General features: G+C 36.7%; 1 protein-coding gene across 1 annotated transcript in view; it reads left to right on the top strand.

Annotated features, from left to right (window-relative positions):
* IMPG2 (interphotoreceptor matrix proteoglycan 2) overlaps positions 1–27,459 on the top strand; it is a 77,247-nt gene that overhangs the window by 17,384 nt on the left and 32,404 nt on the right. Inside the window, exons 4-10 of the mRNA XM_082392061.1 lie at positions 2,458–2,489; positions 2,594–2,617; positions 9,954–10,003; positions 11,110–11,192; positions 16,189–16,350; positions 20,200–20,258; positions 22,708–22,728. Of these exons, the coding sequence (XP_082248187.1) occupies positions 2,458–2,489; positions 2,594–2,617; positions 9,954–10,003; positions 11,110–11,192; positions 16,189–16,350; positions 20,200–20,258; positions 22,708–22,728 (431 nt within the window). The remainder of the gene's footprint in view (positions 1–2,457; positions 2,490–2,593; positions 2,618–9,953; positions 10,004–11,109; positions 11,193–16,188; positions 16,351–20,199; positions 20,259–22,707; positions 22,729–27,459) is intronic.

Below are 27,459 nucleotides of genomic sequence, written 5' to 3'. Positions count from 1 at the left end.
GAAAGAGCAAATGCCAAATCCCTGCATTCTTTTTTGTTGAATTAGGTTGTTCACATGACCTACCACAGGGTGGCTTAGCCTTTGTATCCCTAGCTCTGGCCATTATAATAAGCATTGTTAACCCAGCAAGAGCCTCACGCTTGTTTATAAATGTAAATATTTGGAAATAATACTCAGCAAAGATTTAGGCTAAGAATATAAATCTGTGAGAGTCAAACATTCTTGCCAGGGTTTTTCATCTTATCAATTCAGAGTGGTGCAAGCGACTCTAATTAAGATAGAGGATATAGGTCATTGGATAAATGTTTAGTAAAGTATAAATGTGATTCTAATTAATGAATTTGCTTACTTGTTTTCCTTGTTTTAGATTTAGTTTGCTCTTAGCAAAGGATAAATAAGCATGCATATAGACACATTTTCTGCCCACCTTCCCCTTTTCATGTTGCATGCATGTATTCATGACAAGAGAATGAAACTGTTTAGATATATGTGGTAGATTGCTCATGCTGTGTGATAGGCCCTTTATATCCTTCTTCCTTTTGTTCAAGTCCTACATGTCCTCAGCTCAGATGTAAGCTCCGTTGTGAGGAATCAACCCCCAGCCTAGCAGATTTAGCTCCCATAATCCTTTGAACTCCATAATTCTTTATTCATTCTTTAATGTTGTACTTCTTACATTTTATTATTATTAGTTGTATATGTATATGTGGGCCAATATATCAGAAGAGTAGAATTGACAAGAGACCAGACTGGAGGGGTGGATAACTTAACAAGTTTATAGTTGATAGGAAACCATTGAAGGGTTGTAAGTAGGTAAGTCATGGGGGCTGATTGGACAGTTTTGAATTGTAAAACGGTTATTATGGTTTCTATACGCCCTGTGATAGATTAGAGGGGACAAGATGAGCAGAGATCAGTCACGACTCCAGGGCCGAGGGGATGAGAGTCCTAACTAGACCATGAGATAGAGAAAGGGAGCACAGGGGATATAAATAGGAAAAAGATTAGTAGGACTCTGTGATGGATTGGATGGGAGTGGGATAGGATGAAGGAATGGCCCGGGAAGCCTCCCAGCTTCTAGCTTGGATGACTACCACTGAGAACTCAGGCAGAGAAGCAGCTTGTAGATGCTGACAGGGAGAGTGAGTTTGCTTTTTAATGTGTTGTTTTGAGCCATTTGTGAAATGTGAATTGCTTGATATTTAGGTATGAAGCCAAGAAGAGTGGTCTGGGTTATAAATACAGCTCTAGGGATCACCAGCCTTGAGGTAGTAATTGAAATCATAAGAGTGGCTGAGAACGTTACTTAAGCAATCACTGGCTGTCCAAAATCTGAAGGAAGTTTGATTTTACCTTTTTTTTTTTCTTAAATTGAAATATAGTTGATTTACAATGTTGTGTTGATTTCTGCTGTACAGCAAAGTGATTCAGTTTTACATATATATACATTCTGGGGTTTTTTTAGCTTGATTTTAAATGTAACAACAACTGTTTACACATAGGTGGTGAATTTATGTGGTTGACACCCTTTATCAGAACTCAGAATGCCAGCATTTGTACAAATAACCACCATGCTGGCCTATAAAATTTTAAAGCTAATAGTATAACCTGATAAAATGATGATTTTGCTATATGCTTATATGTATCTTGAGAGAGATTAATTAAAGGAAATAAAATCACAGTTGAAGCTGCTGGATGGTTGAAATTAAAAAAGGAAAAAAAAGAGTGGCTGAGATTATTCTAGGGGAGTCTGTATAGTAAGAGCCATGAGTTATTTATAAATATTTTGGGAATTATTTAGAGTAATAGTCTCTCCATTTTACCGATAGGAAATTGAGGCCCAGCACCAGAGAGATTTTGGGATTTACCTCCATAGCTAAGAAAGAGAAAATGGAATTCTTCTGATTCCAAATTAGTGTTCTTTTTATCGTATTGGTCTCAAAATAAAACCACTAATTTAGAGGAAACTTGGAGACAATTTGCTTTGGAATGCCCCAGAGGAATAATCCAACTATTTATCAGACAATTTATCTTTTTGTCTGAATTCTGGAGAATCAGATTTCATAGTTATTTTATCCACATGATTATATTGGTCTATGATGAGAGTTTCTATAAATGTATTAGATCACAAAACAGTTTGGTTCTAAGTCCATGGAAGGTTAATGTAAAACTCTACCAATCTCTTACCTGTAGATCTTTTTGGAATGATTAGCAGGTGAAGTCTGTTAATCTTTGCCCATTAAGACAGCACAGGGACTTGAGTGTCGGGACATTCTTGCAGTCACAAAACAAACTTGGCATCATTAGTACCTTGCTTTAACTAGTTCTCTAGCCATAGAGAATAATAACATAGATTCTGTGTTAAGGCATTAGTGTTCTAGATGCAATACGTTTTGTTTACTGCTTATTAACTATCATTAATTCACATGGTCATTTTTATATCTTTGTTTTCCTTAGAAACTGACACACACAAAGGAAACTGTAAGCAGGTGAGTGTCTTTTTTCCCTAAGTTCATGCTTGGCAACAGACATGTATCATACCTATTCCCAGACTCATCCCACATTTGATGATTCCTTCCTGTTTTCTTGCCAGTTCCTGCAATGACCAGGCCTGTGGGTAAGTCTCAAATGCTTTTCCTCATCTTGAGGCCACTCCCTTTCCCAGATGACCTCTGCAGCCACTGTGCTAGTTTACTGTCTGACCTTCCCAGGAGCCAGACTTGGTCCTCTCTCTTGGGTGAGAAAATAGATTTTTGGAAATGGAATACCAAATGATCTACTCTTGTTGAGGCTTACAGGCTAATCATAATATTTATCTAAAATGGTACACTTTAGTGGAGGGTAGTTTACTAAATGATGGGTTGTGGTGTGGGTCACTTTATTGTGTAATGACGATTATGATGTTGAAGCGTAGGAATAGCACAACCTTGATGAATCCTCCAGTGGTATGAGTCTTGGCTCTGTGGGCCTTTGGGCTTAGAATTAAGGTCATTTCTGGCTCCTGAACAGTAGCAGGACAAAGCAGATCATGGAAGGTGAGGGATTTTGAGCCTACAGGGACTAAAGATTTCCAATTCTATCCATACTCAAAATATCTAGATTATGCCGGCATGCAGGTGATGTTTTTTTGAAAAACATCACTAGGGCATGCAATTCAGGTCAGAGTCCAGAATTTTGCCTCAAATTAGATGGAAGGACAGATTGAAAAACCAACTAGGTGAGTCAGTGTCCAGAGGTCTAGCCTGGTCAGCAGAGTCCAGGCAAAAGCATAGCTGGAGTACACCTGTGGGTTGTAGTGGGGTATATGTAAATTTCAAATCAAACATGAGTAAACAGGAGGAAAGTGGGACTCCTTGTGGTCTCATTTCATACAGCTAACAGTACCACTGAGTCTATGCTGGGGCCTGGGATTGATCTTCTGCTTAGATGTGGGGCCATGTGGTGCTTTAAATGTGGGTTCTTCACCTCTGAGAGCCAGAGCTCAGAGGTTACTTGTGATTGCCATTGCAACATGCAATGCAGTAGACTAAATAATCTTGTGGGTCTTACCAGTGCCAGTAATCTTCATGGTTGTACGTAATAAAAATGATAGCACATCTTACATATCTTATATGGTTAAGAAGTATATAAAAACCATAATAAATATGGCTCTTAACCTGGAAGAAGCCTTGGAGTTTACCTGTGAAAATAGACATTGGAAAGATTGTAGCTTGTGAGTTATTATAAAGTGGTGGAAGGAAGGTTATCTGAAATAGGATGGAAAGTTGTAACACCATATGTGGATTGGTGTCATAACACATAACACATAACACATGAGGTGAACAGAGGTTGGTGGAAGATGTTTGAGGTGTAGTTTGTGTATTCCTACGTAGCTCACTTCAACTGGGTGCAGTTTTCTTCATTCACCTACTATTTCTTGTAATGAAATTGTGTATGTGTAGAGGAGAAATTCTTATTATGCTTAGTTTTCCTGATGTATTAATCATGTTGAAACATTCATAAATAAACATCATAGAGAACTGACTGTGTCACCTATTTTTATTGATAAGGCACTGTATGTCCTAGATATACGAGGAGACTCAAAATACTATGCACCATCCTTAGAAAATAGGGCATGAGTAAAAATAGCAATACAGATGAACAAAAATATAACTAAATTTTGAGAATTTAAAAGTTGGTATCCTTCCCGTGAAACTAGAGCAGACCAGGTCAGGGTGGGATGAAAAGTTGTGGTACTTGCTGAAATGGTACTTGCTGAAATGAGGTGACCTGGAGTTAGGTAACACTGGGAGTGAAACCATGGAAGTGGTGTAGGAATTCACTAAGCCCCTCTTTCTTTAAGCTGAATATTATAGTCATCCCTTAAAACCCTTAATTTGCCCATCACTTTTCTATATTTAAATTTATTTTTATGGTTTTCTTGAGATTACTCTCATTTTCTGTGTTGAGATTCTTGTACTAGTTTTCTATTTCTGCTGCAACAAATTACCACAAGCTTTGGTAGCTTAAAAAAACACAAATTTATCTTACAGTTGTGTAGTTCAGAAGTTTGACATGAGTCTCAAGGTGTTGGCAGGTCTGCGTTACCTTTCTGGAGGCTATAGGGGAGAATCTGTTTTCTTGCGGGTTTTAGCTTCTAGAGGCTGCCCACACTCGTTGACTTATGACCCCCTTCCATCTTCAAAGTTAGCAGTGGCTGGTCGAGACTTTCTCATATTCTATCACTCTGGCACTCTTCTGCCTCCTTCTTCCACATTTACATTGGGCTTACCTGGATAAACCAGGATATGCCCTCTTCCTTAAGGCCAGCTGATTAGCAACCTTAATTCCATCTGCTACCTTAATTCCCCTTTGCATGTAACCTAACGTAGTCACAGGTTCTGCGGATTAGAATGTGGACATCTTTGGGAGACCATTATTCTGCTTACCACAATACTTGTCTGTAATTTAAATTGCTTCTTCTACATGAACTCTAACCTATCTGCTAACATATGGCTTGTACCAAATAGTCTGCTGTGTACCAATTTAACCTTCCCCCTACTATCATCTGGCAAGTCTATTAAAAAAAAAGCATTTTCCACCTTACTCAGGACCTCACATCCCATCTTACCTTTCAGACATCAACCTGTCATTGTTTTTCTCTCTCTCTCCTGAGTCTTCAACTTCTCCTGTTACTAACTGCTCATTAGCATTTAAACATGCTCAAGTGTTCCCAGGTTACCTGTTTTACAAAAAGCCCTCCTCCAGCGCTTGTCTCCAGCCAGACATCTTGAAAACATCTCCCCTTAGCTCCAGTCATAATTTATTGAAATACATTTTCTATCCCCTTTTCTCTTTCTTCTCCTTCTGGAATCCCTATTATGCATAGATTGGCATGCTTTGTATTATCCCATAGGTCTCTTATTTTGCTTTCATTTGTTTTTCTGTCTGCTGTTTTGATTGGGTAATTTCCATTATTCTGTCTTCCAGATCACTTCTTTCTTCTGCATTATTCATTCTGCTATTCATTGCCTTTAGCTCAGCTTTTGTCTCAATAAATGAATTTTCTCATTTTTCTTGGTTCCTCCTTATAGTTTCTAGTTCCTTTTTACAGTAATCTGAATTTCTGTCGATAACCTTTCTTAATTCCTTCAGCATTTTCATTACCTCCTTTTTGAACTCAGTGTCTATTAGACTGAAGAGGTCTGTTTCATTGTTTGTTCCTTCAGGGGAATTCTCTTGGTCTTTTAATTGGGAGTGGTTCCTCTGCTTCTTCATTTTACTTATATTTCTCTCATTCTGTGAGTTTAGGAAAAACAATTATCTACTGTAGTCTTGGAGGGCTATTTATATGCGGGATCATCCCTGCATAGCTCGTGTGGGTTTAATATTTTTTTGGTGTGAGGGCTGTTTTTGGTTTGAATGCTTGCCGTCTCTTTCCTCAGCATGTGCTGTCCTTTATCCCCTTGATAGAGGGTGTGCAGGTGTGTGGCCCTACCCACATGCTCTGAGGAAGGCGGGGGCAGCGGGTCCGAGCCGCCTCTCGAGTCCAAGATGGCAGCAGCAGCTCGCACCTGGAGCTCGTGTAGGTGGTGCCCTGCTGCAGAGAAAGAAGCTTCTATGGCGGTCCCGCCCCTCTCCTTGTGCGCTTCCCAACAATGGCACCTTGCCTCTGTGGTGCACCCCCCAAAAATGGCACCTTGCCTCTTTTCCTAATGCCTCTGCGTATAATATTTTATTTAGTTTTCATCAGCACCCTTGTGCAGTAGGTAGGGCAGGAGGTGTTCCTATTTTAGAGATTAGTTCTTGAGGCCCAGAGCAACTGAGGTATTTTCCCAAGTTATACACAAAGTTGGTGATACATCTGGGACTAGAACCCAGGATTCCTAACTCCTTGCCTTATGTTCTTTTGTTGTCACATGCTCATTACAGTTAACAGATTCTAGAGCAAAGTATAGCAAATTGTAAAGGAGAGTAGTAATCTAGATATGAAAGTACTGTTGGCTTGTTTTACTGTATTTTTAAACATATATTCCATGTGGCTATGATATCTTTTGACACAATTCCATCTGAATTCCACTGACATGATTAGGTAGTAGTTGTGAGGAATAAATTATGAGCTGGATAAACTGAGAAAATGAGACAGTAGGGGATTGTTTGCTGCTGGTATTAAGCTAAAGGTCTTAGCTGACCAACTTCAAATTTGTGGGTTGGCCTAGAAATGAAGCATTTCTGTCTCCAAACCCAATACTACTCTGTGTTCTAGTTCTGTTGTGAGTCACATTTTAGGGTATCCCTGCAGGAGGCACACCTAATGAGAAAATGTGAAAGGATTCTTGTTACTGTCTTTTGAAGGAAGTGTGGGAGGATGAGGGATTAAGTGTTAGAGTGTTAGACAAATGATTTGAGTTACTGAGAGTTGCCTACTTACCATCATTAAAATAATGTTATTTTGAATTTAGTAAGTGAAATCTAGTTCTACTGAAGTGAGCAGATTTCTCCATTCTTAGTGTTTACTTAGAGAATTAGCTTAAATTTGATTTTAATTTGGGGGACAATTTGACCAACCCCAGATGAGGTCTGGTTTCTCTGCCATGCCATCCCAACTTCCTATTCTAGCTACTGTAGTATTGTGCTTTGTTTTAATTGACCTGTTTGCTCTTCATACTTGATTGCTCTCCAGCTTTGACTGGGTTTCCCCTCCTCTTTCTTGGTCCTTACACATTTTGACTTTTAGGTCTTTTAGTTTATGTACACCACTATCATTAAGACCAAGTAAAACCATCTTGGTTGCTCTTCTAGGGAATATGGGTCACATAAAGTCCATGTGATGTGGAATTAATGTGGGTAGGAGTGAGGTTTCTGGAATCAAATGGGCCGATTTTACATCACAGCTCCTTCATTGGCTAGCTGTGTGACCCTGAGCAAATTCTTAATCTCTTCTATCATTAGTTTCCTCATATGCATAAATGGGGATTATAGTGTCTTCCTTTTAAGATTGATGCCAGAATTAAGTGAGTTAACCAAGATAAAGCACTTAACACAATGCTTGACGCGATAAATTTAATTGTAGTCATTCTTGCTATTATTATCATTAAAAAGCGAACTGGGGCTTCCCTGGTGGCGCAGTGGTTGAGAATCTGCCTGCTAATGCAGGGGACACGGGTTCGAGCCCTGGTCTGGGAAGATCCCACATGCCGCGGAGCAACTAGGCCCGTGAGCCACAACTACTGAGCCTGCGCATCTGGAGCCTGTGCTCCGCAACAAGAGAGGCCACGATAGTGAGAGGCCTGCGCACCGCGATGAAGAGTGGCCCCTGCTTGCCACAACTAGAGAAAGCCCTAGCACAGAAACGAAGACCCAACATAGCAATCAATCAATCAATAAATCTTTAAAAAAAAAATAAATAAATCTTTAAAAAAAAAAAAAAAGCGAACTGGATATGGTTAGGAATTTTAGGTATGGCCTTGGGTCATCAAGTCTTTGTGTGACCCTGAGAAAATTGCTTTACCATTTGCACCTTGATTTTTCATCTATAAAGTGAAGGTATTGGGAGGGATTCTGCCTTGTGGACAGTTGATAAATCCTATTCAAGCCTGATGATGTTAATGTCTCTTCCAAATGCATCTGAATCCTAGTATTTTAAGCTCCATCTCCTGAAACCCAAGAAGCCTCTTGGTGCTTTCTCATCATCCAGGTCTTCCTCTACTCATCATTCATCAAAATGACTTATCCAGATGTCCTATTCCTTTAGGTTCTTTTGGATGACAGCTCACTTAGTAAGCAGTTTCCTGCAAGTGGATGAAAAATAACCAATAGTGATAGGTTTGGTGTACTGGTTTAATATGTTATTCTTTCTAGATAGTATTTCTAAAACCAGAAGAATCCTTATGGGGAGATTTTTTTTTAACCTATATTTCTCAAATTTTCTACCAAAGCCTGGGGCTTTAGGGAACATGGCCCTAGTTGACTCCCTCACTCCAATTCCAGTCATGAAATGGCTTTGAAACTATCATATTTTATCTTAATATTCATTTAAACTCTATATTCTACTCTATAGCCACCCTTGTTTTAATATTAAGATGTTTTAAATTCCATATCAGTTTTTACTTAGCTCCCTGCCTATGCTTCTACTTTGGAGTAAAAAATTGATGCTTCAAGATGTGTGCCATGTTTATCTGATGGCTGTGAGCAACCCGCCCCCCGCCCCACCATGATCTAGTTTAGAGCAGCGGGACAATTTAAAGGTGTGGTTCTGAAGTGAAGATGGGACTCACTGAGACATTATCAAGTCTGAGAGGGAGACATTTTGACCGTGATAAAGTCTCCTTCGAAAGCTGACTTGTGGAAAGTTGAAGAGAGTTTTCAATTACTATAATTTAAATTGTATATTTTGGGGGTATATGGAAATTTGGACTTGCAGAAACCCACCTTCTTTTCTTTAGAGCAAGGGCTTTCTCAGATTATCCTCTGATCTCTTCTGATCTTTGCTTGCAGTTGCAGGGCAACATGGTTAAAAGATAGTCGGGGGACCTGAAACCTGAGAGCAATGTGGCCTATAGCAAATCATTTCTCTAAGCTTGACTTGTTTTATATTAAAAAGTTTTATGACTCTGTGATCTCTCCAATGAGATGAGATTTGGGCTTATATGTTTGCCTTAGGAGCCAGTGCTTTCGTGTCTGTACTACTTGTTGAGTTTGTAATCATGTATTTGTTATCTGTTTTCTATTAGATGGTAACCTTCATAGACCATGGGTGTTTTGTTCAAAACTGTATGTCAAGGGCCTTCTACACTACACTGGTTGGCCAATAGTATTTATTTATTTATTCCCAAAATATCTATTCAGTACCTATTAAGTGGTAGGTTCTTTTTTAGGGTGGAGATACAGCATGAATATGGCAGGTAAGGTCCCTAATCTCATGGAGTTTAGATTCTTGAGGCAGTCTTATTCAATAGAAACTTCTGTGATGATGGACTTGTTCTGGGCTGTCCAATAAAGTAGCCATTAGCCACATGTGACTGTTGAACACTTGAAATGTGGCTAGTGTGGATAAAGTTCTGAATTTTAAACTTTAATTTTAAATTAATTTAAATTGCCACATACGTCCACTGGCTACCATATTAGACAATGCCATTCTAGAGGATTAGGGCGTGGACAGAGATCAAAAAGTAGATAAATAAATGAGCAGAATAATTTCCCATAGTGATAAGAACTGAGAAGAAATGAAACAGTGTGATGAAATAGTAAGTAAGGGAGTACTTTATGTAGGGTGATTCTAGTTGAGTAGCATCAAAAAATGTAAAATAAATCAATTGTAAAGACTATTTTTTTTTTTTTTTTTAATTTGCTACTCAGTACTTTGGTTTGGGAATCGTTGTTTGGAGATCTGGTGAATCCTTTTTGGAAAACAAACCCCAAAATAACCCCTCACATTTCTATCATTTAATAACTCCAAACAATTTTTTTCCTAGCCCTGAATTGTCATCTCCAGTTCCTGTTGGTGATACGTCAACATTGGGAGGTATGCTTTTGTGCCTTTATTCACTTTTCTTCTAAAATTTATTATTTAATTGAAAGGAAGCAAATTTTTCAGCTCACATTTTAAAAATACCATGTGTTTCTCTCTCTGTGTTGTTTAAGAATCTCAAGAAAAATTAATTCTTTTTTCACTTATTTTATGGCATTATGATGTGGGTACTTAAGAATCTTTAATTATTAAGTATAATACAAAATCAGAAAACTGCTTAAAACAAATGTACAACCTAAACAATTGTTTTATGGCAAACACCCTGTGATTACAGCTTATGTCAAAAGGTAGGACCTTTCTAGCTCTACCATTTGTCATTTGTCTTGTAGAGTAAGAATTTTTTCTGATTGCATTCTGTGGTGTACTTTAACATTTACTTTGACCTCTATATTTCCTATAAATTAGTAGTTGCTTTCTTTATTTTTAATTTTTTTTTAAAAAAGCTCTTCTATGTTGGAAATTTCAAACATATACAAAAATAGCACAATGAGGCCCAGCTTCAGTAATTATAATTTATGGGCAGGAGGTGGGATGAACTGGGAGATTGGGATTGACATATATACACTACCATGTATAAAATAGATAACTAAAGAGAACCTGCTGTATAGCACAAGGAACTCAATGCTCTGTGGTGACCTAAATGGGAAGGAAATCCAAAAAAGAGGGGATATATGTATACATGTAGCTGATTCACTTCGCTGTACATCAGAAACTAACACAACATTGTAAAGCAACTATACCCCAATTAAAAAAAGATTTTAACTTATGGCCAATTCCAACCTTCACCCACTTCCCCTATCTGAGAGTGTTAGTTTTATTAGATAGCTCCTTAAGGATAGGGACTTAGTATCCCTGGAGGCTTACATAGAGCCTGACATATAGTACTTATCAATAAATGCTTGTTGAATGAGTCATATTTATTTCTTGTGCTGAGGAGACTCTGGATAAATGTGTCTTGAGGTTAGAAAGCACAGAATTTCTAGGATGAAAAAGTAAATGACTTTTAGAAATGCCTTGGAAATCAGTTTCTTGTTTCCTGATAGGAATTCTGATTTAGTCATGGACTGAATTCATGCACATATCTTTGTTTTTCTACTTAGGTGCCAGTCTCAGTGTTCCATATCCAGGGGTGACCTTCTATGAAGGTATCTCAGAGAGCAGCTTGGAGAGGCCAGAAGAGAGTGTGAGTGATGTTCTGTTTTGTTATTTAGTTTCTAACATGGAGAATAGGGATTAAGAGAGATTTATAGTCCATTGCCAGACTACACAAAACTTCAGGTGGTTCCTTTTATGGAAATGTAGATTCTAAAACCAGTACAAAAAATCTGCGATTCCTTAGAGAGCCAAGTAAATCTGCTTTTGGCAAGGAATGGCTTCAAATTGTAAATGAAATGACTAGGGGCCTGGGGAGCTGTCATCATGGTATGCCCACTGTCTTTTGTGGGCTGTGTACATAATTTACTGTGAGGGTTTTTGCTTATGTTCTTCTGTCTCTTAATAAATCAGGACTTAGTCTTCTTCAGAGGGAAAGTATATAGATTTTATGTAGTTTAAAGAAATACCATGCTTTTTAAATGCATCATTATTAATAGTAATCTGTCCACTAAACAACATTAAGTTGGCTTTCTATCACATTCAAAATTTTTAAAAAAGTATACACTTCCAGGAAGACAGAAACATTTTGTTAGAAATTTTGTTAAATATGCATAAATCCTAGATTACTTAATATAAGCAAACTCTGATTGAACGTACTCACTAGAAAGATACAATTTTGTTACCTTACACCTTCTCTTACCAACTTAGACATTTTAACTTCTGAGAAGTCAGGTTAAGTCACCCCACTCTGCCCCACTAGTTTCCCTGTCACTGAACAAGGCTGGTGGTAGTTTGGGATCCTTGAATCAATATATTTACCCTTAGTACAACTGTGTCCAAATTAGATGGTACTAGAAAATATTGGCATTTGATAAATATTTGAATAAAAAGTGATACTGTAGTTCTGAACTTGAGGCAGAATAGTTATGATTTAGGTCTGGAAACATTTACAGAGTGAGATAGAATTCACTATAATAGAAATGAAGACATTGTGTGTAATCAGTTGGAACATTCTAAAACAGAGAGGGTGATTTGAAGGTGATTTATAGAATCAGTAGGAAAACAAAATAGTACAGGGATACATGACAGGAATTAGATTGCCTGTACCTCTAGTTCAAAGTGAAGCCTAATGTACAATTTTACAGTTCAGTTTTTTCCTAACACATTTTCCAGATACCATTTTAGAAATTATATACTTTATTTCTGTTTTGTTAGTATTTACCCTGTGTGTTATTATGTGTATTTAATCTAGCAATATTCAAGTTTTTCAGAATCTTTATCCTTATCCTGAGTAATATAGGAACATTAGAACATTAGAATGATTCAAATGATCACCCTACTATTATATATGCTATTTTTCAGTATTTTTGTTCTTTCCCTTTTAGTTCTCTCTCTTTTTAATCCCACAAATTTATTTTATTATATTTATTTTATACAGTTAAAGTTTGTTTTACATTTACCCAGATGTTTACCACTTTATTTTCTTAAAACTCTTTTTTGCATTTTAGACCTCTCTTCTGGACTAATTTTCCTTCTGAAATATATGCTTCTGGTATTACTTTAGTGAGAATATCTCACTGGTTCAATCTCAGTTTTTGGTCACCTGAAAATTTCTTTATTATCCTTTTATTCTAGAAAGATACTTAAAATCTGTATTAAATTCTAGATTGAGTTTTTTATTTTCAAGGTTTTATTTCACTATCTTCTAACTTTTATTGTTGCTACTAAGAGCTCAACTAACAATTCAGTTCTTATTCCCTTGTGGGTAATCTTACTATTTTTTTGTCCTACTTTTAAGATATTGCTCTCTCTCTGTCTATCTATATCTAATGATGAGAGATAATGACTGAGAATTTCTCAAAATTTATAATAGTCATAAAGCTTCATGTTAAGGAAGTACAACAAATCCAAAGCAAAATAAATAAACATAATCAACTCTTATCCCCATTGTTGTGAAACTGCAGAATCCCATATACTATATAGTATAGTACTGTAAGTATACTGTAGTATAGTATACTGCTACAGGCATATCTCAGAGATACTGTGCGTTCAGTTCCAGACGACCATAATAAAGTGAATATTGCAATAAAGCAAGTCACACGAACTTTTTGGTTTCCTAGTGCATATAAAAGTTATGTTTAAACTCTACTATAGTCTGTTGAGTGAACAATAGCATTATGTCTAAAAAAAACAATGTACATACCTTAATTAAAAAATACTTTATTGCTCAAAACTGCTAACAATCGTCTGAGCCTTGAGGAAGTCTAGTAGTAACATCAAAGATCACTGATCACAGATCGCTATAACAAATATAATAATAATAAAAACATTTGAGATATTGTGAGAATTACCAAAATGTGACACAGGGACATGAAGTGAGCAAATGCTTTTGGAAAAAAGGCGCTGATGGACTTGCTTGACTCAGGATTGCCACAAACCTTCAATTTCTAAAAAATGTAGTATCTGCAAAATACAATAAAGGGAAGCCCAATAAAATGAGGTATGCTTGTGTATATAGTATCCCCAATACTATATCATTTAGTATTATATAGTATCCCAAATACTGTATCATATACTACTCTAACCATAACTATGATATAATAGTATATAATACAGTATTGAGGATACTGCAGTTTCACAAAAATGTGTATAGAAGAAATTTTCAGCTGTTACCTCGTATGATTAGATATATGTCTGACCTCCTCATTTTATACCTTCTGTCAGTTAACCACTGTTTCATAACTTTCTTTGTCTCTCTTTGTTGCATTCAGAAATGTCTTCCAGTTCACTTATTCTTCTTTCAACTTAGTCTAATTTGTTGCTCAAACTGTCTATTGCGTTTTTAAAATCCTTGCTTTATGTAGGAGTCTTTGATCTGACTTCAACACGTAGGGACCTGCTATTTATATTCTATCCCTTTGTGGTATTTAAAACTAAAGCCTAGGTCACAAGGGATCACTAGATATACTATGTACACATAGATTACTGAATCACCTCTCTGGATTTTTCTAACCTATCTTTTTTGATCCCTTGGGGCTTTCTTTGTTTTCTTACAAACCAGGTATGCATTAAAAACATTAAAAATATTTATTTAGCATTTTAGGCATTCTGTAGCAGTAAGGTTACTAAGGATATTTCTTTTATAGTAATAATGGAAGTGGAAATTTCTGTTCAAATTTAGTGAGAGAAAATTTAATTTGGAAGAAGACGAAGTCTTGTACAAAATTCCTTAAGACTAAAGGTTTTTGTTAGTTTCAACATGACTCAGCAGTATGATGGGGAAGAAAGCTGAGTACTGAGGGGAAAAAAACTAGTAAAAGCAAGTGTACTTTCAGGCTGCATTAATAGAAATTAGAATCTACTATAAGGAAGGTGATGGTTGTACCATATTTTAATTGTACCATATTTTAATTGATCAGACCTCACTTATGTGTACCACACTCTAAGGAAGACATTAAGAGCTTGAGAAGTCTCTAGAGGAAAGGAACTAGTGAAAAATTAGGGAAGATGACAGCTGCCTATACTTATTTGAAGGGCTGTCTGGGGACTACACTTTTTATACGCATTCCAGGTTGCAGAACTGAGATCAGTGGGAATTTACAGGGAAATATATTTGGGTTTTATTAAGAACTTTACAACCATGAGAGAGCTTTTTTGGAAATGTAATGGCCTGCCTTTGAAAGTCTTTCCAAGACTTTCTCATCAAAGCCATTTAAACTGAGGATAAATAGATATTTTTGGGGGATACTGTAGAGAGAATTCAGGCATCAGAAAGGATGGTGAAATTTTCGAGGTTCTTTCCAGTTGTGAAGTTTTGAAGGTCTGTGGTTATATGATCCATCAGGGAAGAAAGATGATACAGTGAAAAAAGCCCGGCATTCTCTTCCTGACTCTGCCATTGGCTTGCTGTGAGCCCTTAGGCTAGCCATTCTTCCATCTCAATCCCTGTTTTTCTTGTGTATTAAAATGGAGGGACTTGGATTAGATGAGCACAAGTGTATCTTGCATGCAACAATTATCACTGTTGGGTTCTAGTAGTGATATTCTATTTTCCTCATTCCTTCTACATTTGTTAATTGGGATTCTTTGGTAAGGAACTATTGCCACTTCTCTCTCATTTATTTATTAAATTATTTGTTTATATCAGTACAGACTCATGGATATTTCTTTTATTCTTTGGATTATAATCCACTATTTATTTTGTTGCTCAAATTGTTCCAGCTTTGGCTTGTGGAAGACCTGGATTTAGATGTTACAGAGTACAAAAAGTTTGTTGGTGTGGTTTCAGATTCCACATAGAAACTAAGCTTTAAAAAACTTCCACTTATTGAGTTTGGCACAGTATCAGAAAAGATTATCCATGATTATCTGAAAAGGCTATTAATGTATTCCTTCCTTACCCAATACATATCTGTGTGGCTGGATTTTCTTCATGTACTTCAGCTAAAACAACATATTGAATGCAGAAGCAGGTATGAGAATCTAGCCATCTTCTATTAAGCCAGACTTTAAAGAATTTGTAAAAATATAAACATTGCTCTTCTCACTAATTTTTTTATTTTGCAAAACATATGTTATTCATTTTTACAGGTAATGAGTTTCTTATTTTGAAATGAATTAATATATATATTTAAAATTTCTCTTTTAATTTTTTGTTTGGTGTGTATCTATAGATATAACCCACAAAAACCAAACTTCTTTGGGTTCGTCAATGAATTTTAAGAGTTTAAAGGGGTCCTAACACCAAAAAGTTTGAGAACCATCCTTCTAGACTATTTTTAGATGATAATTTCAACTCTTTTTCTTCTTTAAAAATGTTTTCCTTTTATTTATTTACTAACAAAATTTTCTATCCTTCTCTGAACCAGTCATTGTGTATTCAAAGGAATGTACAAATACACAGTAATTTTAATATTAGCCTGTGTCTTAAAGTCCACCAGTTAGTTTCAAAGTCAAATATTATATAAACAGTCGTCATCAGAAGTTGCCTTTGGCAGTGTCTGGCATATCATGGGTGATCAATAAATATTTGTTGACTGAATGAGTGAACATTGACATTTATTGTTCTTTCTCTAAAAATCCAGATTAGCAATGAAATTGAGAATGTGATAGAAGAATCCACAAAACCAGCAGTGGAGCAGGTTGCAGAATTCAGTATCCACCTTTTGGGGGAACAATACAATGAAGAACTACAGGATCCCTCCAGCTTTCACCACCAGCGCCTTGTAGAAGAGTTTATTTCAGAGGTGGGTGATTTTTTTGTATGTTTTTATTCTTTTTTTTCTTTTTGTGTACAAGATAGTTTGCTGGGGTTGTAAATTTCCCATATTAACAGCACTGGTTAAAGGTAGATTTCGGATTTAAGCTTTCCATCTATTTGATTCAGGGAGTGGTGATTTAGCCATTTCTTTAGAAAGCTCTCTGAAAAGTTCACTGAAAGATGAACTATTTCACTGAAACAAAATTTTTTATGCATTTGCCATCTGCTAACAAATAAATGCTATTTCCAACTTTGGCTGCACAGCCAAGGAAGAATGTGTTCTATGGCATGGTTTTAACTTGACAATATTTGGAGAAATGAGCATCTTTGAGAAACTGTATTTAGTGTGTTGTTTTTCTTGAGGGAACATTAAATTTAATTTTTTAAATTTTATATTTGCTCTTTTTTTAAGTTGAAAAATTTTGAACAGTTAATAATAGGTAGTATGGGGCACCAAGTTCAAAGAACAAAAGGACATCCAGTGAAAAGTAAATTTTCCTGTTATCTCTGTTCCTTGGTTGGAAATATTTTAAAAAAGGGGTTTCTTTAAAGAATTGTGCATTAGACCATCCCACAACTTTACTTTCTGGAAGAATTCTATATAGGGACTTGAACTCAAGATTCTTTCAGTCAAAAATGACCCATTCTTGGCCCCCTTCTTGTGTGCCGTTGCTCTTGTATAGACTGTAAGGCACTGAGTGCCCATCTCCTCTCTCTGTCCAGTGAGAGGGCACATCATTCCTTCCTGTTTATTTCTTTTCCATCGCTCTTGATGGAGTTCTCTTTGGCTAAGTTTTTCAATTCCATTACCTTGGACTAATTTCCTTCTCTTTACACTGTTTAGATGAGAAACAAAAATGTGCATCTCTCAGCCAAGCAGCATTATTGCAGCCATCAGACACAGAGAATGTAGGCCAGATGATTAATTTCCTAGCTGTGTGGCCAAGTTGTGAGGCTGTATGGTGTGTGGAAGAAATGTCAGCCAGGCCAGTGGCCACCTGGCATCAGATAGTGTCTTGGATCAGCTGTTTGGTTCTCTCTGCCCTTGGATTAAGGAACCTTTAATAAGCCTCAGTGTTTGGGTAAACAATTGTGCTGAATGACTGCATATTTAGAGAAAGTCTAATAAACACTCTGAAAAAACATTTCCAGCAGGGACTTTATGAGGTATAGGTAGCTATTGGCTTGAGGTGATTTGAGGGTGATGAAGGATCCGTTCCTTCTCTGGCCTTTTTCTATATCCCTGTCCTTTTACCTGGAGTAAAATGTCTACGAATAGCCACTTCTTTGTGTGGAACTGCAGAGTCAGGGTCATGTCTCTGAAAGGTCCTGTCTCCACGTTTACTGCAAACTGAAGGAGGCCCTCAAGCTCTCTCCCTTCAGGACACAGTCACAGGAATTGTTCCTTCAATATTATTTCTTAGGTAATATTGCAAGACCCAGGGAAAAAGAAAGCCTGCTTGGGAGGACTGAGGTTTGGGAGCTGTTAATATTTTTTTTTTTTCATGAGGAGAAGAGTAAGATAAACTTGGGACATCACCAAGAATGACATCAGAGAGGGAAAGGCCATTGTGATAGGCTTGGGAGTGTGGATACGTGACAACAGACACGGAATCAACACAATGTCCCCGCATAGTGCTTTGTGTTCTGCAGCCTGCTGTATGTCGGTTTGCTAACAGCTGCCGTGTGGGTAATCATCTCCATTTTATAGATGAAACCCAGGAGGGCAAGTAACTTGTTCATGGTCATTTCAGCTTCTAGGAGTAGAAGGGAAAATCAGGTCTCCTCCTTCCTTTGAAAGTGTTCCTTCCTTTATATCAATACAGAGTCCGCTTCATTTTAATTCAGGTGAGAAGTTGTGGTGAGCCTCACAGTTTTCCCAGTCCTGGTCCCAATTTTAAAACCACATTTATCAGGGGAAAGAGGATGAGGCATGTAATTCAGTAGAAAGATTGGGGATTGAGCAAATTTGGATTCAGTCACTTACCAAATGCATGATCTGGACAAATTAGTTGACATCTCAGAGTCTCAGTTTTCTCAACCATATAATGGGAAAGATATGTATCTCTTGGTATTGTTGAAAGGATTAGAAGTAATATTATATCAAAGCACCAGGTACATAGCAGTCACTCAGTAAATTGTACCTGTTACTAATCTTGATGTTAATAAAGTGGAATGACTTTATTACAACTGGGTACCTGTACCTAGCTAACTGGGTATGATGAATTAGAATACATATATGTGTTTGAATCAAGAGATAGCAAAGCCCCAGATGAGATGGGTTTAGTATTAATAATAACATGCAGTTGTACAGCATTTTGCAATTAATGGACTACTTTCAGCTACATTCATTTTAATCTTACAAAAACTAATGTGGTTGGTGGACAGGGCAGCATTAATCATATAAAAGAAGACTTGTGCCTGGCCACTCTGCCAGTAAAAACAGCTGGGACTAACCGTCAGTCTTTGGATTCCTAGTCCTGCAGATTCTATCCCCAGCCCCATCCTCCAAGAATTAATAGTACTTCTCAGTTTTCTTTCAGAGAATGAAACAAGGCAATTATTATAGCTAAAAAGTTTCACATGTTTGGATTCTTTATCTGCAAAGCATGAATATCTTCGGTGAACCAAGATTTTAAAAAAATCCCATTCTCCTGATTATATGTGGACTTGGTTTTAAAAGCAGATGCCCAGAGATGTCCCCAAAGTCCACTAACAACTTCTCTTGTTCTAGTGTCAGCCCCCTAGTGACTTATCTGGTGAGATCGTCACCTTCTGAAATGTTGTGGATAAAATGTTCGATTTTGTTAAATATGTATTTATGCATAACTGATTTTTTTAGGTATTTGGTCCAATCTAGCATTTCCCCCTGCTCTAGTCACTAAGCTTATATTGATTTATGTGGCTTGATTTTAAAAACTCACTGATAAAACTGGTTCCTGCAGTTGTGATGCTCATAAATTGATCTTTTGACCAGTCACTGCTTTATAACCTCCTTCGTGACAAGCAGTCAGCAAGGCCTAAGCCCAGGTCTGTATCTTTCTTTCTTATGTTAGCTGTGTTCACAGTCCCTTGTGTTGTAGGAGTAGGAAACAGATGCCACCAGACATTTTACACTTAGAGGAAATGAGCACCTGACTGTGTGTTAGTTAGCGTGTGTGCTGTGGCCAGATTTCTTTCTTTTTTTTCTTTTTTAACATCTTTATTAGAGTATAATTGCTTTACAATGGTGTGTTAGTTTCTGCTTTATAACAAAGTGAATCAGTTATACATATACATATGTCCCCATATCTCTTCCCTCTTGCGTCTCCCTCCTTCCCACCCTCCCTATCCCACCCCTCCAGGTGGTCACAAAGCACCGAGCTGATCTCCCTGTGCTATGCGGCTGCTTCCCACTAGCTATCGATTTTACGTTTGGTAGTGTATATATGTCCATGTGTGGCCAGATTTCTAATCCATATAATTACATTAAAAAATGTTATTACAGTTTCTTTGAAACCAGTCCTTTTTTCACATTTCATCACATAAGGGAAAAAACAGTGCTTTGCCAATAAAAGTGTGTTTTTTATAATTTGGAAAAAATTAATATTAAAGCACATCAAAACCTTAAAAAATCAAAATGAAAAAGGAAAATGTGGCAGCGATGTAAAAACTATTTTCTAACATTGTAACAATTATAATTTTCTTAACTTTCTGATCCACATATATCCATGTGTGTGTACAAGCTTCTAATGGTTGTAAACAGTGCACTTTATATTCGACTCTTAAAAGCATTTTTTTATGTACTTTTTTTACATTTCTACATAGTTATAAAGTTTATTTTTATTTTTAACAGGTGGAAAATGCATTTACTGGGTTACTGGGCTACAAGGACATTCATGTACTTGACTTTAGGTAAATAGACTTTAAAAATGCACATGTTTTGTAGAACTCTTTATTTCAAATGGAATATCCTTTTGTGTTTATTATGTATACTCTAACAATGATTCAAAATGATGTGAATGCTGTAATTCAATACTATTTTGTTAAATTCATATTCCTTTTTAAAAAATTTATTTATTTTTTAAATTTTTATTGGGGTATAGTTGATTTATAATGTGTTAGTTTCAGGTGTACCGCAAAGTGAATCAGTTATACATATACATATATCCACTCTTATTTAGATTCTTTTCCCATATAGGCCATTACAGAGTATTGAGTAGAGTTCCCTGTGCTATACAGTAGGTCCTTATTAGTCATCTGTTTTATATATAGTAGTGTGTATATGTCAATCCTATAAATTCGTATTCCTAATGCTGGTTTTTCAGGTGAAGAAACTGAGTCAGAAAAAGGCAAAATAATATATTCAAGGAGATATATTAAATTGTAGTTGGGCCAGGGTAAGAACTTAGGAATTCATGTCCCCAGCTTGCTGCTGACAAGTCACAGTGCTTTTATTTGGCACTGAAGGGAGCCTGGAGTCAGATTAGATGTGACCTCAGCGTGCTCCTAAAGCTCGTCAGTGCTACACTAAGGTGACTTTGACATCTCAGTGTATGGCAGCTCTGGAAGGGATGTGTTCATCAACATAACAGTTCTGGGTAAATCAGACACCTCTTTTTTTTTTTTTTTTAATTTAATTTTATTTATTTGGTTGCGCCCTGTCATTTGCGACAGACGGGCTCGTTAGTTGTGACGTGCATGTGAGATCTAGCTCCCTGACCAGGGATTGAACCCAGGCCCCCTGCGTTGGGAACATGGAGTCTTAACCACTGCGCCACCAGGGAAGTCCCAGACACCTCTTTTTAAGACATTTCTTCACTACTTAAGACCTGCAGCATAATACTTGTGAACATTTATTGAGTGAATACTTTTGGCCGCTTCACATTCCTGAGCTCACATAATCGTCAACTCTTTCAGCAAAAATATTATTATTAATACTTATCTTGCAGAGGAGCAAACAGGTTTAAAAGGATGAAGTATTAGCCCAAGGTCAGAGGGTTTTTAAGTTAGAGCATAGGAGGGATTTTGAAACAAAGTGGCTGACTTTATAGCTCTCGCTCTTAACCTCCGTGCTAGACTGAGTCCTCTGAAGGTTTGGAGCAGGTGGGTGGTAGCTGCGGCCCACCTATTGGATGCAGGGGAGCTTGAACATAATTAACAGTGTATGCATCTTTGGCATAGTCTTGTCACAACTTCTGGGTTTTCCAGAAATAATAGCAAGCACTTACGAGCGCAGTGTGCCAGTATTTATAGTAATTCATTTAATCCCAACAGCCATGCTGTGAAATAGTTACTGTTATCCTCCTTTTTTTCTGATAAGGAAACCAGAGCACAGGGAATTTAAGTATTTTATCTAAGGACACTCGGCTAATTATTGGCGCAGGGGCCGGGGCAAGCATGGTAAATTGACCCTCCACCTACTCTCACACCATGACCTGTCTCCCAGTTCAGCCTTAGCCCTTTGCACAGGATACTTGCCTCCAGCTGTGACTAAAGCTCACATGAGAGCCTGAGAAGGCGAGGCTTTTGAAGTCCTCTCTCATTTGGCCGCACTTGAAAGGCAACTTGGCCTTTGGGATCAACTTGCCTAGGTTTAAATCCTGCCTTTGGCACTGCTGGCTGGATGGTTTTGGATAAATTAACAAGCCTTAACTTCTCCTTTGTATAAAAAAGATAATTTATACAATTTATATTAATCCTGCTTTATTAAAAAATACTTTTGAAATGCTTTGGATAAATTATTTAGTTGTTTTGTTTCTCAGTTTCTTTACCTGTAATATGGGGATGTTCATGGTCCTTAATAAGTTTTCATGAGGATTAAATGAATTAATTTTTGTAAAATGCATAGCACATGGGAAGTTCTACATTAAATAAATATTAAATAAATAAATAAATATTAAAGGCTATGCAATATCCTATAAGTTAGTCAGTCCTGACCTTTCCCAACCCCTTAGAACCTTACTATATACCATCTGATTTTCTTTTATTCATTTTAATACCACATAACACATTGTATCCCCCCAAAAGTATTCCCAATTTTGTTAGTGCGAACAGCTGGAGTTCTCTGCTGATCTACTGAAAAAGAGTTTATTTATAAAGAGATAACCATATATTAATTGTTTAAAAGTATTTTTAACAAGTTTGAAGACAGTAAAGACTATCGATTTTAAAATAGGATACTTTCTCCACCTTTGCTATCTTCCTTCAATGTATAGGAATTTGTCATTATCTAGTATATACAAGCATTTTCATTTAAAGAAATATTTCAGAGGAAATACATTAAGAACTTGTACTTTGATGAATTATATGACAATTATAACGCTCTTAAACTCTGCTTAACACTTTCCATTTTTGTTTTCAGGTCCCCTAAGGAAAATGGCAGGTAGAGTAACTTTTGGCACTTTCTATACTGTCCACCTAATGAGGAGGTAGTTCAGAAAATATGGTAGCCCGAGGTCCAAGGGAGCGTGGCTTAATTCCTTTATTACTTCCAATATCACTGTTCATCTCCTTACAGATGAGTTGGTCAACATTTTTTTAAGAGTCAGATAGTAAATATTTCAAACTTTTTCGCACTATACAGCCTCTGTCGCATCTACTCACCTCTGTCACTATCAGATGAAAGTAGATGTAAGCAATATATTGAAAATGAATGAACGTGGCTGTGTTCCAATAAAACTTATTCATGGACCCTGAAATGTCAATTTCATGTGATCTTCACGTCACAACATATTGTTATTTTGATTTTTTTCAACCATTTAAAATATAAAATCCATTAACTCATGGACATGGGCTGGATTTAGCTCACAGGCTGTAGTTTACAGACTTCTGTCATAGGCTGCTGACGACAAGTACTTTTATTTTATTTATTTATTTATTTATTTTTAAATTTATTTTTATTTATTTATGGCTGTGTTGGGTCTTCGTTTCTGTCCGAGGGCTTTCTCTAGTTGTGGCAAGCGGGGGCCACTCTTCATCGCGGTGCGCGGGCCTCTCACTATTGCGGCCTCTCTTGTTGCGGAGCACAGGCTCCAGACGCGCAGGCTCAGTAGTTGTGGCTCACGGGCCCAGTTGCTCTGCGGCGTGTGGGATCTTCTCAGACCAGGGCTCGAACCCGTGTCCCCTGCATTGGCAGGCAGATTCTCAACCACTGCGCCACCAGGGAAGCCCACAAGTACTTTTATTTTTTAATCTATTTTTATTTATTTATTTTTAGTTTTAAATTAAAAAAATTTTTTTGAGGTATAGTTGATTCACAATTTTATATAGGTTTCAGGTGTACAACATAGTGATTCACAATTTTTAAAGGTTATACTCCATTTATAGTTATTAGAAAATATTGGCTATATTCCCTGTGCTGTACAATATAGCCTATGACAAATACTTTAAAATATTGGGTTATACTTAGTTTAAAATTGTAATTAAAAACTGACATTAATGAAAACACTTTCAAGTATACTATTGTCATTGAATAATATAATCAAGTGTCATTTTAAGTGGTAAATGAAAGGGAGAAAGCTGATCTCTATCATAGTTCATTTGCGAAAACAGCTGCTCTCTGGAACTTCTTAGAAGCATAATATAAAAGCATAGTCGATCCCCCTTGTGAAGGTTGCTTGTCATTTTATCTTTGAACTCAAGTTTATTTAAAATTTACTTTCTCTTGAAAGATTGATAACCATAATATAGAAAACATGAAGCAAATTCATAAGCTAAGTACAGAGATGTTTAGAGATACGGTAATATTTCTTCACTGTAATTTCTTTTTAGAATATTTTTATTTTTTTATTGAAGTATAGTTGATTTACAGTATTATATTAGTTTCAGGTGTAGAACATAGTGACTCAGTATTTTTATAGATTATATTCCATTTAAAGTTATTATGAAATATTAGCTATATTCCCTGTGCTGTATAATATATCCTTGTAGCTTATTTATTTTATACATAGTAGTTTGTATTTCTTAATCCTCTACCCCTATCTTGCCCCTCCTCCCTTTCCTCATCCCACTGGTAACTACTAGTTTGTTCTCTATATCTGTGAGTCTGTTTCTGTTTTGTTATATTCATTCGATTATTTTATTTTTTAGATTCCACATATAAATGATAACATAGAGTATTTATCTTTCTCTGTCTGACTTATTTCACTAAATGTAATACACTCCAGGTCAATCCATGTCATTATGCCTTCATTTATATAAGATATAAATATAATATCTTATATTTGAAAAGGGCTTTCTGACTTCCTCATTTTCATTTATATTATTTTAGCAAATATTCACTAAGTGTCTGCTAATTGGGCAAACCTTGTGTCTGCAAAAATGAATAACTGTTGGTCTCCATCATCTAGGAACACACAGTCTAATTAAAAGTGCTTTCAGAGATATGTCAAAGTACGGGTTCTTTTGTTTTTTCATTTTATTTTCTTATATCCCTGTAAGATAGTGAAAATGAGAATATTCATTCTCCTTTTGGAGGTGAGGAAATTTTGCCTTAGAGAGGCAAACTGATTTGCCATAACTTACGTGACTAGAAGGTATCAGATATTTTGCCCAAAGTAATCAGGATTTGGGTTTCTGTACTCTTAGTATATGCAGACTGCTCTGTGTGTTTATATTATAGGTATATGTGTTGATGGTCAATATTCAACCAAAAGACCTGATTGTTTAATTGCTGCCCTCTTGGGGAGATTAGAATGTTAAAACAACCCGAATTCTGATGTTAATCCTGTGATCAAAGAATGGTATTCAGTTGCTGAGTGCTAAGTTCTCTATAGGGACACAGACAACAATTCAATATGAAACCATTAGATTTTATGATAGAATTGTTAACCTAAGTATAGTTTCCAAAATTGTTCAGTATTGTCAGATATTAAGCAGTTGGTGGAGTTTATTCATAACTTTCTGGTATACTTTTATTTTGAGCTGTGTGTGAATGAATGTGTGGCACAGAAATAGTCTATTTATATAATATGTAACACCCCTCTCTCTCTCCATAAGCATTTATATACACATGAAATTTTCTATTTGCTTTTTACCTCTTTCAAGATGCACACATTATTTTAAGTTAGTAGGACCCATTTGAAGTGAATCAACAAAATATCTGCCTGGTATACACACTTACTCCAGGCCTTGTAAGTATGCACTTCTTCCTAAGAGAAGTATGAGAGAAGAAGGGATGTCTGAGTTTCTCTGAAATATCTTTAGTTTGATCAGTTGTCACGAGATGTGATATCATTATTTTTTCTATTTAAAACCTGCACACGTCAAACAGCCAATCAGGGCATTAGAGGTGAGGAATAAGGGTAAATTTCACCTCCACATGATTGATGTCTCTGGAAATAGCAGTCAGACAGAGAAACTTTCCTCTATATAGCAGTTGTTTCAGTTTAGAAGATGAAAGGTGATGCTATGGTGATGGTTGGTTAACTTGGAGTTGCTGAGTGCAGAGAGCCAGCACAGCTTTCTTCAGTCAGATAATGTTTTGTCACCAGTGTGCATTCTGCGTCTTATGTACTTCCTTTTTCTCTTGGCTTTCTTTTATTCTGTTCCTCATCCTGAGATGTCTCTGTACTCCATTTACCATGCCAGAACTAAGTCTGTTCTGGGTCATGCTGAAGTTCTCGGATCTGAGAATAGATGGTTTTCTGATACCTCAAGCATTACTTTGAGTTCACTTTCCAGGACAAAAACTTGGTAATAAGTTGCAGTATCTCTGTGAGGCATTTTATCTTCTTTAAAGAATTTATCCTTACTAGACAAGGTAGATGATATTAGAAGTGTTATTTTTAGAAGTCCAAGGGAAACATTGGGAGACAAATTATATTTTGCCAGTAAAGAGTAAGGCTAGTGATCTAACCCAGACAGCCTGATTTGCACAGATTTCTTGATCCTGGAACATTTCTCTTGGTCTTCTCCCTATGCTATTTAAAAGTCATGCAAAGCACATGGTAGGCTCTCAGTAAAGGCTTGACTCTCCTTGTCTGATTTTCTTTGTAGCCCGGGAAGCAACTCAAGTGCTAACTGGCACAGCCTTTTCTTCTTCTCCATTTTTTCCCTTATCACAGCTTCCTTAGAGCCTTAGAGTCTTAGAGCCATATTAACATGTTAATAGGTTGGGCACAGATCCCAAGGAGAAGCTCACCTTTCTGGAGATGTAGGCATGGTCCATCCCACAGAGCTTGGGAAGAGCCTGCACATCCTCACAGAGTTGGGTTCCGGCTGTGAAGCAGTGTCCCTAAAATCATTACCCAGAAGACACAAATGTATGAGGATAATATGAGTGCTCTTCAGGGTGAAAAATTACTCTTTCATATTTAGAGACTTAAAAACCCTTCAGATTAAGTCAGGAGTATCACATACTGTCATTTAAGTGGCACAAATTCAATGGTCTTATCTGCCTGCGTTACTGAATAAAATTGACCATTTGTGTTTTCATTATTTTCAAAAGTATTTAGTGAACTGCTATGAGCCAGGCATTGTGTCCTAAATGCTTGGGACACATGTGGTGTGGTAAGTTCTGACCAGTAAGTGTCCCTCATACTATTTTATTTCACATTGGGGCCATCATTTGGTTATTTTAGCATGTTTTACTGAATTTATTTCTTTACAAAAGGAGATCAGGAATTACTCATGAATCAACATATTCTGATATGAAAAATTAAGGGTTTGAGGGAATTTACAGATGACAAGCAGATGTCTCGCCACTTAGTAGGGCATCCGGGTGTCAAAATGCTCAATTACCACTCTAAAGCTCCCTAAACCACCGTGTTGGAAGTGGTAGCTTATCAGATCTGTGAGGAAAACCTTACTGACCTTAGAGTGGGACAGGAACATCATATCGTGCCTGGCTGCTTCTTTGGCAGGTGAGGGGTAACACCTTCATGGCTTCCCCTGTAGGCCCTGGACAAGACCAGAACTGCCAGTGTTCCCAGGAAGGAGAGGTCTCTTGAGACCAATTTATGCTTACCAAACCACAAAATACAATGCCGATTGATCTATTTAAAGCAAGAAATATATCTGCCAACTGACTAATTATTGCATTGGCTTAGCTCATGCATTCTTTCCCCATAGGACAATCTGTAGGGAATTATAATCAAAAGTTCCTTTTGCAAGC

Source organism: Balaenoptera borealis, assembly GCF_965194805.1.
Source record: "Balaenoptera borealis genome assembly, chromosome: 5".
NCBI classification, from domain to species: domain Eukaryota; kingdom Metazoa; phylum Chordata; class Mammalia; order Artiodactyla; family Balaenopteridae; genus Balaenoptera; species Balaenoptera borealis.
The sequence above is the reverse complement of the archived record's forward strand: the minus strand, read 5'-3'. Positions and strand labels throughout refer to the sequence as shown.